Genomic DNA, 12,135 nt, shown 5'->3' on the forward strand with positions numbered 1-12,135 from the left:
ATCTGGGATCCGCCGACCCCTGGTAGTCCCCTGGGAGTCCGTGAACTAAATTCAAAATACATAGGCGCAATAGTGGCGGTTCTGGGTTCAGTCCTACTGCATGGCACCTTGGACAAGTGTCTTCTGCTATAGCCCTCGGTCAACCAAAGCCTTGCGAGTGGATTTGGTAGACAGAAAATGAAAGAAGCCCGTCGTGTGTGTGCGTGTGTGTATGTTTGTGTCCCACCCCACCATTGCGAAACAACCGATGTTGGTGTGTTTACGTCCCCAGAGAACCATAGAACAAACGCTAGGCTTTTACAGGGTGGGGCATAAATACTGTTACAAAATAAAACACAGATTTATCCCGACAAAAATTTATTTAACAACCCACTATTACAAAATATGCTTTGCAAATGGCCAAGGAACAATATGGTGTATCTTTTATTCAAAATGTTTACCTCGTGCCTTCACAACACTACAAAGTCTTTTTGGGAAGTCATCTATAGCAGCAAGCACAACATCTAAGGGTATTTTAACCCAGCACTTGGTCAATTTTTTCTTTAGAGCTCCAATATTTTGGCAAGGAGTAGAGCAGGCTTCATTCTCCAGAATTGACCACAAACAATAATCAAGAGCGTTAAGATCAGGTGATGAGGGAGGCCATTCTTCTTTGCTGATCCAGGACGGACAGTTGTCTCTACACCACTGTTGTGTTAATCGAGACGTGTGGCTCGTCGCCCCATCTTGTTGGAAAGTCCAAACTTCATCACCGTACACCGAATTGCACCATGGTATCAATGCGCCTTCCAGAATGTCCTCGATGTACCGTTCTTTGTTTATCTTGATTCCTTGAGGGACAAAAACAAGTGGAGTTTTCCCTCTTTCAGAAATGGCTGTCCAGACCATCACTGATGCTGGTTTATGGGTTCTGAAAACCTTTCCTGCATTACCAGGTATTGCCACAATACTTTTAGCAAGGATTCGGTCATTTTGATGATTGTGAGACTGTTGAACTGAGAATAACTTTTCATCACTAAAGATGATGTTACGGAGCGTGCCATCTTTAATACGGTTCAACAAGAGTCTGCTTCCGCTGAGTCTCTTTTCAATTGTGGGCGTGGAGGGAAGCTGTCTCTTTTGGAGTTTATAGGGTGACAACTTTAGGTCACTTTTGCATATCCTCCGCGTAGTCCTTGGCGATGTTTGTTCTTCTTTTGCCATTCTACTCATGGATCTTCTTGGATTTCGTCTGATTTTTTCCCTAACATTTTTGATGAGTTTAGGTGTTCTGGAGGTGAGGGGATGGCCTGATCTTTGTCTATCTTTCATCGAAGAAGTTTCCTGGTAACGATCAATCGTCCTTTTTATCAACATTCTGTTAATTTTGAGGTTTTTCCCTAACTTGAATATTTCAGGTGGACGCATGCCCTTCTCATGTTGCTCTATGATAGGAAGGTAGATAAAACACAAACCCCTTCAGGTAGATGGCCCTGCTCAGTATGTAGAAAAGGAGTAGGTAGTAACTCTATAAGATGTACCCGGTGCAACCTATGGACACATAAGAGGTGCAGCAATATCAAAGGCAGGTTAACTAGGAAGTTAGTTTTTGTATGTGGCAGATGTTCAGGTGCAATAAACACTGTAAACAAACAGGAAACAACTTCTATCTCATTCCAGGGAGAAAAACTAGAGGTAGTCGATAGCTTCCGCTATTTGGGTGACCAAGTTAGTAGTGGGGGTGGGTGCGCTGAAAGTGTAGCTGCTAGAATAAGAATAGCCTGGGCAAAGTTTAGAGAGCTCTTACCTCTGCTGGCGACAAAGGGACTCTCACTCAGAGTAAAAGGCAGACTGTATGACACATGTGTACGAACAGCCATGCTACATGGCAGTGAAACATGGGCTGTAACTGCTGAAGACATGCGTAAGCTCGCAAGGAATGAAGCCAGTATGCTCCGCTGGATGTGTAATGTCAGTGTGCATACCCGTCAGAGTGTAAGTATCTTGAGAGAAAAGCTGAACATTAGAAGCATCAGTTGTGGTGTGCAAGAGAGACGATTGCGCTGGTATGGACATGTGGTGAGAATGGATGAGGATAGCTGCGTGAAAAAGTGCCACACCCTAACAGTTGAGGGAACCCATGGAAGAGGTAGACCTCGGATGAGGTGGTGAGGCAACACCTTCGAACATTGGGCCTCACCGAGGCGATGACTACTGACCGAGATCTTTGCAAATGTGCTGTGCGTGAGAAGACCAGGCAAGCCAAGTGAGATCGTTGCCAGTGCCCCTGGACTGGCTCTTGTGCGGGTGGCACATAAGATGCACCATTTTGAGAGTGGCCGTTGCCAGTACTGCCTCACCGGCTTTTGTGCCGGTGGCATGTAAAAGCACCCACTACACTCTCTGAGTGGTTGGCGTTAGGAAGGGCATCCAGCTGTAGAAACTCTGCCAGATCGGATTGGAGCCTGGTGTTGCCAGCCGGTTTCACCAGTCCTCAGTCAAATCGTCCAACCCATGCTAGCATGGAAAGCGGACGTTAAACGACGATGATGATGATGATGATGTATTCAGATGGTATTGAGAACAATAAAAGACAATTGGGATATTAAAATGGTGTTGGGAACATAGCAAAAGACAAATATTATTCTATATTTTTGAGATGAGGAATTACGTACTTTATTTACAATGGATGGATAAGTGTCTTCATCTTGTTTGTTATCAAAAACGAAATTAAAAAATTAGTGTAAAACAACTTTGCTGGGAAAAAACAAACAAAAAAAAGAAATGCGCGCTCGCGCATATCTGTGTGTGTATGTGTGTGTGTCTTTGTATGTGTTCGTCCCCACCCACTGTCTGTCTCTCCCTCTCTCTCTCTCTATCTATGCATCTATTTGTCCACCTATATATCTATCTATTTATGTATTTATTTATCTTTCTGTCTGTCTCCCGTAAATCCTTGAGTATAAATCTGCATTTTGACTCCAAGATTTAATGGTCAAAATCCCTAGTTCGTACGATATACGAGGTTGAAAATGAAAAATATTATTCGTAAGGTCGCCATTAAGATCGCCAAAATGGCGACCTTACGGTTTCAGGCAAAACACATGGAATATATTCTGGGAGTTTGTCAGATTTCGTCTGAGGCAAAGAGAAAGATTTGTGGAGTAAGGGAGACAACTCTGTCATAGCTAATGTGTGCGTGTGCGTGAATGCATGCGTTCATGTTCGTGTATGTGTGAATACGTGCGTTCATGTGCGTGTATGTGTGAATGCGTGCGTTCATGTGCGTGTATGTGTGAATGCGTGCGTTCATGTGTGTGTTTGCGTCAATGCGTGTGTGCGCCTGTGTGTGTGTAAGTAATTGAACGGGTGACTCACTGTGTGTATGTGTGTGTGAAGCAGAAACAGAAGAGAAAGGGAGAGAGTGGATGGGAATTGTGAATGTGTGTGTGTGTGTGTGTGTGTGTGACAGAGACAGACAGACAGAGAGCGTATGTGTGTGTATGCATGTTTGTGTATATGTGCGCGTGTTTACTACACATGATTAAACCATTGGTTCCCAATCTGGGATCCGCCGACCCCTGGTAGTCCCCTGGGAGTCCGTGAACTAAATTCAAAATACATAGGCGCAATAGTGGCTGTTCTGGGTTCAGTCCTACTGCATGGCACCTTGGACAAGTGTCTTCTGCTATAGCCCTGGGTCAACCAAAGCCTTGCGAGTGGATTTGGTAGACAGAAAATGAAAGAAGCCCGTCGTGTGTGTGCGTGTGTGTATGTTTGTGTCCCACCCCACCATTGCGAAACAACCGATGTTGGTGTGTTTACGTCCCCAGAGAACCATAGAACAAACGCAAGGCTTTTACAGGGTGGGGCATAAATACTGTTACAAAATAAAACACAGATTTATCCCGACAAAAATTTATTTAACAACCCACTATTACAAAATATGCTTTGCAAATGACCAAGGAACAATATGGTGTATCTTTTATTCAAAATGTTTACCTCGTGCCTTCACAACACTACAAAGTCTTTTTGGGGAGTCATCTATAGCAGCAAGCACAACATCTAAGGGTATTTTAACCCAGCACTTGGTCAATTTTTTCTTTAGAGCTCCAATATTTTGGCAAGGAGTAGAGCAGGCTTCATTCTCCAGAATTGACCACAAACAATAATCAAGAGCGTTAAGATCAGGTGATGAGGGAGGCCATTCTTCTTTGCTGATCCAGGACGGACAGTTGTCTCTACACCACTGTTGTGTTAATCGAGACGTGTGGCTCGTCGCCCCATCTTGTTGGAAAGTCCAAACTTCATCACCGTACACCGAATTGCACCATGGTATCAATGCGCCTTCCAGAATGTCCTCGATGTACCGTTCTTTGTTTATCTTGATTCCTTGAGGGACAAAAACAAGTGGAGTTTTCCCTCTTTCAGAAATGGCTGTCCAGACCATCACTGATGCTGGTTTATGGGTTCTGAAAACCTTTCCTGCATTACCAGGTATTGCCTCAATACTTTTAGCAAGGATTCGGTCATTTTGATGATTGTGAGACTGTTGAACTGAGAATAACTTTTCATCACTAAAGATGATGTTACGGAGCGTGCCATCTTTAATACGGTTCAACAAGAGTCTGCTTCCGCTGAGTCTCTTTTCAATTGTGGGCGTGGAGGGAAGCTGTCTCTTTTGGAGTTTATAGGGTGACAAATTTAGGTCACTTTTGCATATCCTCCGCATAGTCCTTCTTTTGCCATTCTCCTCATGGATCTTCTTGGATTTCGTCTGAATTTTTTCCTAACATTTTTGATGAGTTTAGGTGTTCTGGAGGTGAGGGGATGGCCTGATCTTTGTCTATCTTTCATCGAAGAAGTTTCCTGGTAACGATCAATCGTCCTTTTTATCAACATTCTGTTAATTTTGAGGTTTTTCCCTAACTTGAATATTTCAGGTGGACGCATGCCCTTCTCATGTTGCTCTATGATAGGAAGGTAGATAAAACACAAACCCCTTCAGGTAGATGGCCCTGCTCAGTATGTAGAAAAGGAGTAGGTAGTAACTCTATAAGATGTACCCGGTGCAACCTATGGACACATAAGAGGTGCAGCAATATCAAAGGCAGGTTAACTAGGAAGTTAGTTTTTGTATGTGGCAGATGTTCAGGTGCAATAAACACTGTAAACAAACAGGAAACAACTTCTATCTCATTCCAGGGAGAAAAACTAGAGGTAGTCGATAGCTTCCGCTATCTGGCTGACCAAGTTAGTAGTGGGGGTGGGTGCGCTGAAAGTGTAGCTGCTAGAATAAGAATAGCCTGGGCAAAGTTTAGAGAGCTCTTACCTCTGCTGGCGACAAAGGGACTCTCACTCAGAGTAAAAGGCAGACTGTATGACACATGTGTACGAACAGCCATGCTACATGGCAGTGAAACATGGGCTGTAACTGCTGAAGACATGCGTAAGCTCGCAAGGAATGAAGCCAGTATGCTCCGCTGGATGTGTAATGTCAGTGTGCATACCCGTCAGAGTGTAAGTATCTTGAGAGAAAAGCTGAACATTAGAAGCATCAGTTGTGGTGTGCAAGAGAGACGATTGCGCTGGTATGGACATGTGGTGAGAATGGATGAGGATAGCTGCGTGAAAAAGTGCCACACCCTAACAGTTGAGGGAACCCATGGAAGAGGTAGACCTGGGATGAGGTGGTGAGGCAACACCTTCGAACATTGGGCCTCACCGAGGCGATGACTACTGACCGAGATCTTTGCAAATGTGCTGTGCGTGAGAAGACCAGGCAAGCCAAGTGAGATCGTTGCCAGTGCCCCTGGACTGGCTCTTGTGCGGGTGGCACATAAGATGCACCATTTTGAGAGTGGCCGTTGCCAGTACTGCCTCACCGGCTTTTGTGCCGGTGGCATGTAAAAGCACCCACTACACTCTCTGAGTGGTTGGCGTTAGGAAGGGCATCCAGCTGTAGAAACCCTGCCAGATCGGATTGGAGCCTGGTGTTGCCAGCCAGTTTCACCAGTCCTCAGTCAAATCGTCCAACCCATGCTAGCATGGAAAGCGGACGTTAAACGACGATGATGATGATGATGATGTATTCAGATGGTATTAAGAACAATAAAGGACAATTGGGATATTAAAATGGTGTTGGGAACATAGCAAAAGACAAATATTATTCTATATTTTTGAGATGAGGAATTACGTACTTTATTTACAATGGATGGATAAGTGTCTTCATCTTGTTTGTTATCAAAAACGAAATTAAAAAATTAGTGTAAAACAACTTTGCTGGGAAAAAACAAACAAAAAAAAGAAATGCGCGCTCGCGCATATCTGTGTGTGTATGTGTGTGTGTCTTTGTATGTGTTCGTCCCCACCCACTGTCTGTCTCTCCCTCTCTCTCTCTCTATCTATGCATCTATTTGTCCACCTATATATCTATCTATTTATCTATTTATTTATCTTTCTGTCTGTCTCCCGTAAATCCTTGAGTATAAATCTGCATTTTGACTCCAAGATTTAATGGTCAAAATCCCTAGTTCGTACGATATACGAGGTTGAAAATGAAAAATATTATTCGTAAGGTCGCCATTAAGATCGCCAAAATGGCGACCTTACGGTTTCAGGCAAAACACATGGAATATATTATGGGAGTTTGTCAGATTTCGTCTGAGGCAAAGAGAAAGATTTGTGGAGTAAGGGAGACAACTCTGTCATAGCTAATGTGTGCGTGTGCGTGAATGCATGCGTTCATGTTCGTGTATGTGTGAATACGTGCGTTCATGTGCGTGTATGTGTGAATGCGTGCGATCATGTGCGTGTATGTGTGAATGCGTGCGTTCATGTGTGTGTTTGCGTCAATGCGTGTGTGCGCCTGTGTGTGTGTAAGTAATTGAACGGGTGACTCACTGTGTGTATGTGTGTGTGAAGCAGAAACAGAAGAGAAAGGGAGAGAGTGGATGGGAATTGTGAATGTGTGTGTGTGTGTGTGTGTGTGTGACAGAGACAGACAGACAGAGAGCGTATGTGTGTGTATGCATGTTTGTGTATATGTGCGCGTGTTTACTACACATGATTAAACCATTGGTTCCCAATCTGGGATCCGCCGACCCCCTGGTAGTCCCCTGGGAGTCCGTGAACTAAATTCAAAATACATAGGCGCAATAGTGGCGGTTCTGGGTTCAGTCCTACTGCATGGCACCTTGGACAAGTGTCTTCTGCTATAGCCCTGGGTCAACCAAAGCCTTGCGAGTGGATTTGGTAGACAGAAAATGAAAGAAGCCCGTCGTGTGTGTGCGTGTGTGTATGTTTGTGTCCCACCCCACCATTGCGAAACAACCGATGTTGGTGTGTTTACGTCCCCAGAGAACCATAGAACAAACGCTAGGCTTTTACAGGGTGGGGCATAAATACTGTTACAAAATAAAACACAGATTTATCCCGACAAAAATTTATTTAACAACCCACTATTACAAAATATGCTTTGCAAATGGCCAAGGAACAATATGGTGTATCTTTTATTCAAAATGTTTACCTCGTGCCTTCACAACACTACAAAGTCTTTTTGGGAAGTCATCTATAGCAGCAAGCACAACATCTAAGGGTATTTTAACCCAGCACTTGGTCAATTTTTTCTTTAGAGCTCCAATATTTTGGCAAGGAGTAGAGCAGGCTTCATTCTCCAGAATTGACCACAAACAATAATCAAGAGCGTTAAGATCAGGTGATGAGGGAGGCCATTCTTCTTTGCTGATCCAGGACGGACAGTTGTCTCTACACCACTGTTGTGTTAATCGAGACGTGTGGCTCGTCGCCCCATCTTGTTGGAAAGTCCAAACTTCATCACCGTACACCGAATTGCACCATGGTATCAATGCGCCTTCCAGAATGTCCTCGATGTACCGTTCTTTGTTTATCTTGATTCCTTGAGGGACAAAAACAAGTGGAGTTTTCCCTCTTTCAGAAATGGCTGTCCAGACCATCACTGATGCTGGTTTATGGGTTCTGAAAACCTTTCCTGCATTACCAGGTATTGCCACAATACTTTTAGCAAGGATTCGGTCATTTTGATGATTGTGAGACTGTTGAACTGAGAATAACTTTTCATCACTAAAGATGATGTTACGGAGCGTGCCATCTTTAATACGGTTCAACAAGAGTCTGCTTCCGCTGAGTCTCTTTTCAATTGTGGGCGTGGAGGGAAGCTGTCTCTTTTGGAGTTTATAGGGTGACAACTTTAGGTCACTTTTGCATATCCTCCGCGTAGTCCTTGGCGATGTTTGTTCTTCTTTTGCCATTCTACTCATGGATCTTCTTGGATTTCGTCTGATTTTTTCCCTAACATTTTTGATGAGTTTAGGTGTTCTGGAGGTGAGGGGATGGCCTGATCTTTGTCTATCTTTCATCGAAGAAGTTTCCTGGTAACGATCAATCGTCCTTTTTATCAACATTCTGTTAATTTTGAGGTTTTTCCCTAACTTGAATATTTCAGGTGGACGCATGCCCTTCTCATGTTGCTCTATGATAGGAAGGTAGATAAAACACAAACCCCTTCAGGTAGATGGCCCTGCTCAGTATGTAGAAAAGGAGTAGGTAGTAACTCTATAAGATGTACCCGGTGCAACCTATGGACACATAAGAGGTGCAGCAATATCAAAGGCAGGTTAACTAGGAAGTTAGTTTTTGTATGTGGCAGATGTTCAGGTGCAATAAACACTGTAAACAAACAGGAAACAACTTCTATCTCATTCCAGGGAGAAAAACTAGAGGTAGTCGATAGCTTCCGCTATTTGGGTGACCAAGTTAGTAGTGGGGGTGGGTGCGCTGAAAGTGTAGCTGCTAGAATAAGAATAGCCTGGGCAAAGTTTAGAGAGCTCTTACCTCTGCTGGCGACAAAGGGACTCTCACTCAGAGTAAAAGGCAGACTGTATGACACATGTGTACGAACAGCCATGCTACATGGCAGTGAAACATGGGCTGTAACTGCTGAAGACATGCGTAAGCTCGCAAGGAATGAAGCCAGTATGCTCCGCTGGATGTGTAATGTCAGTGTGCATACCCGTCAGAGTGTAAGTATCTTGAGAGAAAAGCTGAACATTAGAAGCATCAGTTGTGGTGTGCAAGAGAGACGATTGCGCTGGTATGGACATGTGGTGAGAATGGATGAGGATAGCTGCGTGAAAAAGTGCCACACCCTAACAGTTGAGGGAACCCATGGAAGAGGTAGACCTCGGATGAGGTGGTGAGGCAACACCTTCGAACATTGGGCCTCACCGAGGCGATGACTACTGACCGAGATCTTTGCAAATGTGCTGTGCGTGAGAAGACCAGGCAAGCCAAGTGAGATCGTTGCCAGTGCCCCTGGACTGGCTCTTGTGCGGGTGGCACATAAGATGCACCATTTTGAGAGTGGCCGTTGCCAGTACTGCCTCACCGGCTTTTGTGCCGGTGGCATGTAAAAGCACCCACTACACTCTCTGAGTGGTTGGCGTTAGGAAGGGCATCCAGCTGTAGAAACTCTGCCAGATCGGATTGGAGCCTGGTGTTGCCAGCCGGTTTCACCAGTCCTCAGTCAAATCGTCCAACCCATGCTAGCATGGAAAGCGGACGTTAAACGACGATGATGATGATGATGATGTATTCAGATGGTATTGAGAACAATAAAAGACAATTGGGATATTAAAATGGTGTTGGGAACATAGCAAAAGACAAATATTATTCTATATTTTTGAGATGAGGAATTACGTACTTTATTTACAATGGATGGATAAGTGTCTTCATCTTGTTTGTTATCAAAAACGAAATTAAAAAATTAGTGTAAAACAACTTTGCTGGGAAAAAACAAACAAAAAAAAGAAATGCGCGCTCGCGCATATCTGTGTGTGTATGTGTGTGTGTCTTTGTATGTGTTCGTCCCCACCCACTGTCTGTCTCTCCCTCTCTCTCTCTCTATCTATGCATCTATTTGTCCACCTATATATCTATCTATTTATGTATTTATTTATCTTTCTGTCTGTCTCCCGTAAATCCTTGAGTATAAATCTGCATTTTGACTCCAAGATTTAATGGTCAAAATCCCTAGTTCGTACGATATACGAGGTTGAAAATGAAAAATATTATTCGTAAGGTCGCCATTAAGATCGCCAAAATGGCGACCTTACGGTTTAAGGCAAAACACATGGAATATATTCTGGGAGTTTGTCAGATTTCGTCTGAGGCAAAGAGAAAGATTTGTGGAGTAAGGGAGACAACTCTGTCATAGCTAATGTGTGCGTGTGCGTGAATGCATGCGTTCATGTTCGTGTATGTGTGAATACGTGCGTTCATGTGCGTGTATGTGTGAATGCGTGCGTTCATGTGCGTGTATGTGTGAATGCGTGCGTTCATGTGTGTGTTTGCGTCAATGCGTGTGTGCGCCTGTGTGTGTGTAAGTAATTGAACGGGTGACTCACTGTGTGTATGTGTGTGTGAAGCAGAAACAGAAGAGAAAGGGAGAGAGTGGATGGGAATTGTGAATGTGTGTGTGTGTGTGTGTGTGTGTGACAGAGACAGACAGACAGAGAGCGTATGTGTGTGTATGCATGTTTGTGTATATGTGCGCGTGTTTACTACACATGATTAAACCATTGGTTCCCAATCTGGGATCCGCCGACCCCTGGTAGTCCCCTGGGAGTCCGTGAACTAAATTCAAAATACATAGGCGCAATAGTGGCTGTTCTGGGTTCAGTCCTACTGCATGGCACCTTGGACAAGTGTCTTCTGCTATAGCCCTGGGTCAACCAAAGCCTTGCGAGTGGATTTGGTAGACAGAAAATGAAAGAAGCCCGTCGTGTGTGTGCGTGTGTGTATGTTTGTGTCCCACCCCACCATTGCGAAACAACCGATGTTGGTGTGTTTACGTCCCCAGAGAACCATAGAACAAACGCAAGGCTTTTACAGGGTGGGGCATAAATACTGTTACAAAATAAAACACAGATTTATCCCGACAAAAATTTATTTAACAACCCACTATTACAAAATATGCTTTGCAAATGACCAAGGAACAATATGGTGTATCTTTTATTCAAAATGTTTACCTCGTGCCTTCACAACACTACAAAGTCTTTTTGGGGAGTCATTTATAGCAGCAAGCACAACATCTAAGGGTATTTTAACCCAGCACTTGGTCAATTTTTTCTTTAGAGCTCCAATATTTTGGCAAGGAGTAGAGCAGGCTTCATTCTCCAGAATTGACCACAAACAATAATCAAGAGCGTTAAGATCAGGTGATGAGGGAGGCCATTCTTCTTTGCTGATCCAGGACGGACAGTTGTCTCTACACCACTGTTGTGTTAATCGAGACGTGTGGCTCGTCGCCCCATCTTGTTGGAAAGTCTAAACTTCATCACCGTACACCGAATTGCACCATGGTATCAATGCGCCTTCCAGAATGTCCTCGATGTACCGTTCTTTGTTTATCTTGATTCCTTGAGGGACAAAAACAAGTGGAGTTTTCCCTCTTTCAGAAATGGCTGTCCAGACCATCACTGATGCTGGTTTATGGGTTCTGAAAACCTTTCCTGCATTACCAGGTATTGCCTCAATACTTTTAGCAAGTATTCGGTCATTTTGATGATTGTGAGACTGTTGAACTGAGAATAACTTTTCATCACTAAAGATGATGTTACGGAGCGTGCCATCTTTAATACGGTTCAACAAGAGTCTGCTTCCGCTGAGTCTCTTTTCAATTGTGGGCGTGGAGGGAAGCTGTCTCTTTTGGAGTTTATAGGGTGACAAATTTAGGTCACTTTTGCATATCCTCCGCATAGTCCTTCTTTTGCCATTCTCCTCATGGATCTTCTTGGATTTCGTCTGAATTTTTTCCTAACATTTTTGATGAGTTTAGGTGTTCTGGAGGTGAGGGGATGGCCTGATCTTTGTCTATCTTTCATCGAAGAAGTTTCCTGGTAACGATCAATCGTCCTTTTTATCAACATTCTGTTAATTTTGAGGTTTTTCCCTAACTTGAATATTTCAGGTGGACGCATGCCCTTCTCATGTTGCTCTATGATAGGAAGGTAGATAAAACACAAACCCCTTCAGGTAGATGGCCCTGCTCAGTATGTAGAAAAGGAGTAGGTAGTAACTCTATAAGATGTACCCGGTGCAACCTATGGACACATA

General features: G+C 43.8%; 4 protein-coding genes across 4 annotated transcripts; all 4 read right to left on the reverse strand.

Moving 5' to 3' along the window:
* Positions 1-423: 423 nt before the first annotated feature.
* Positions 424-1,356, reverse strand: LOC149130258 (uncharacterized). The gene has a single exon (XM_089345860.1). The coding sequence runs from the start codon at positions 1,354-1,356 to the stop codon at positions 424-426; it is 933 nt and encodes a 310-aa protein (XP_089201986.1).
* Positions 1,357-3,964: 2,608 nt separating this feature from the next.
* LOC149130259 (uncharacterized) lies at positions 3,965-4,711 on the reverse strand. The gene has a single exon (XM_089345861.1). It carries the CDS (start codon positions 4,709-4,711, stop codon positions 3,965-3,967), a length of 747 nt encoding a protein of 248 aa, XP_089201987.1.
* A 2,779-nt stretch (positions 4,712-7,490) lies between these two features.
* LOC149130260 (uncharacterized) lies at positions 7,491-8,423 on the reverse strand. The gene has a single exon (XM_089345862.1). It carries the CDS (start codon positions 8,421-8,423, stop codon positions 7,491-7,493), a length of 933 nt encoding a protein of 310 aa, XP_089201988.1.
* Positions 8,424-11,346: 2,923 nt separating this feature from the next.
* On the reverse strand, positions 11,347-11,778 carry LOC149130261 (uncharacterized). Its single transcript, XM_089345863.1, has one exon. It carries the CDS (start codon positions 11,776-11,778, stop codon positions 11,347-11,349), a length of 432 nt encoding a protein of 143 aa, XP_089201989.1.
* Positions 11,779-12,135: the final 357 nt, after the last annotated feature.

Source organism: Octopus bimaculoides, chromosome 30 (genome assembly GCF_046866305.1).
Source record: "Octopus bimaculoides isolate indiv1 chromosome 30, ASM4686630v1, whole genome shotgun sequence".
In the NCBI taxonomy this organism is placed as follows: domain Eukaryota; kingdom Metazoa; phylum Mollusca; class Cephalopoda; order Octopoda; family Octopodidae; genus Octopus; species Octopus bimaculoides.

Coding starts and splice junctions, on each gene's coding strand:
- LOC149130258 (XM_089345860.1), bottom strand. CDS start 1,356: ATGTTGATAAAAAGGACGATTGATCGTTACCAGGAAACTTCTTCGATG.
- LOC149130259 (XM_089345861.1), bottom strand. CDS start 4,711: ATGCGGAGGATATGCAAAAGTGACCTAAATTTGTCACCCTATAAACTC.
- LOC149130260 (XM_089345862.1), bottom strand. CDS start 8,423: ATGTTGATAAAAAGGACGATTGATCGTTACCAGGAAACTTCTTCGATG.
- LOC149130261 (XM_089345863.1), bottom strand. CDS start 11,778: ATGCGGAGGATATGCAAAAGTGACCTAAATTTGTCACCCTATAAACTC.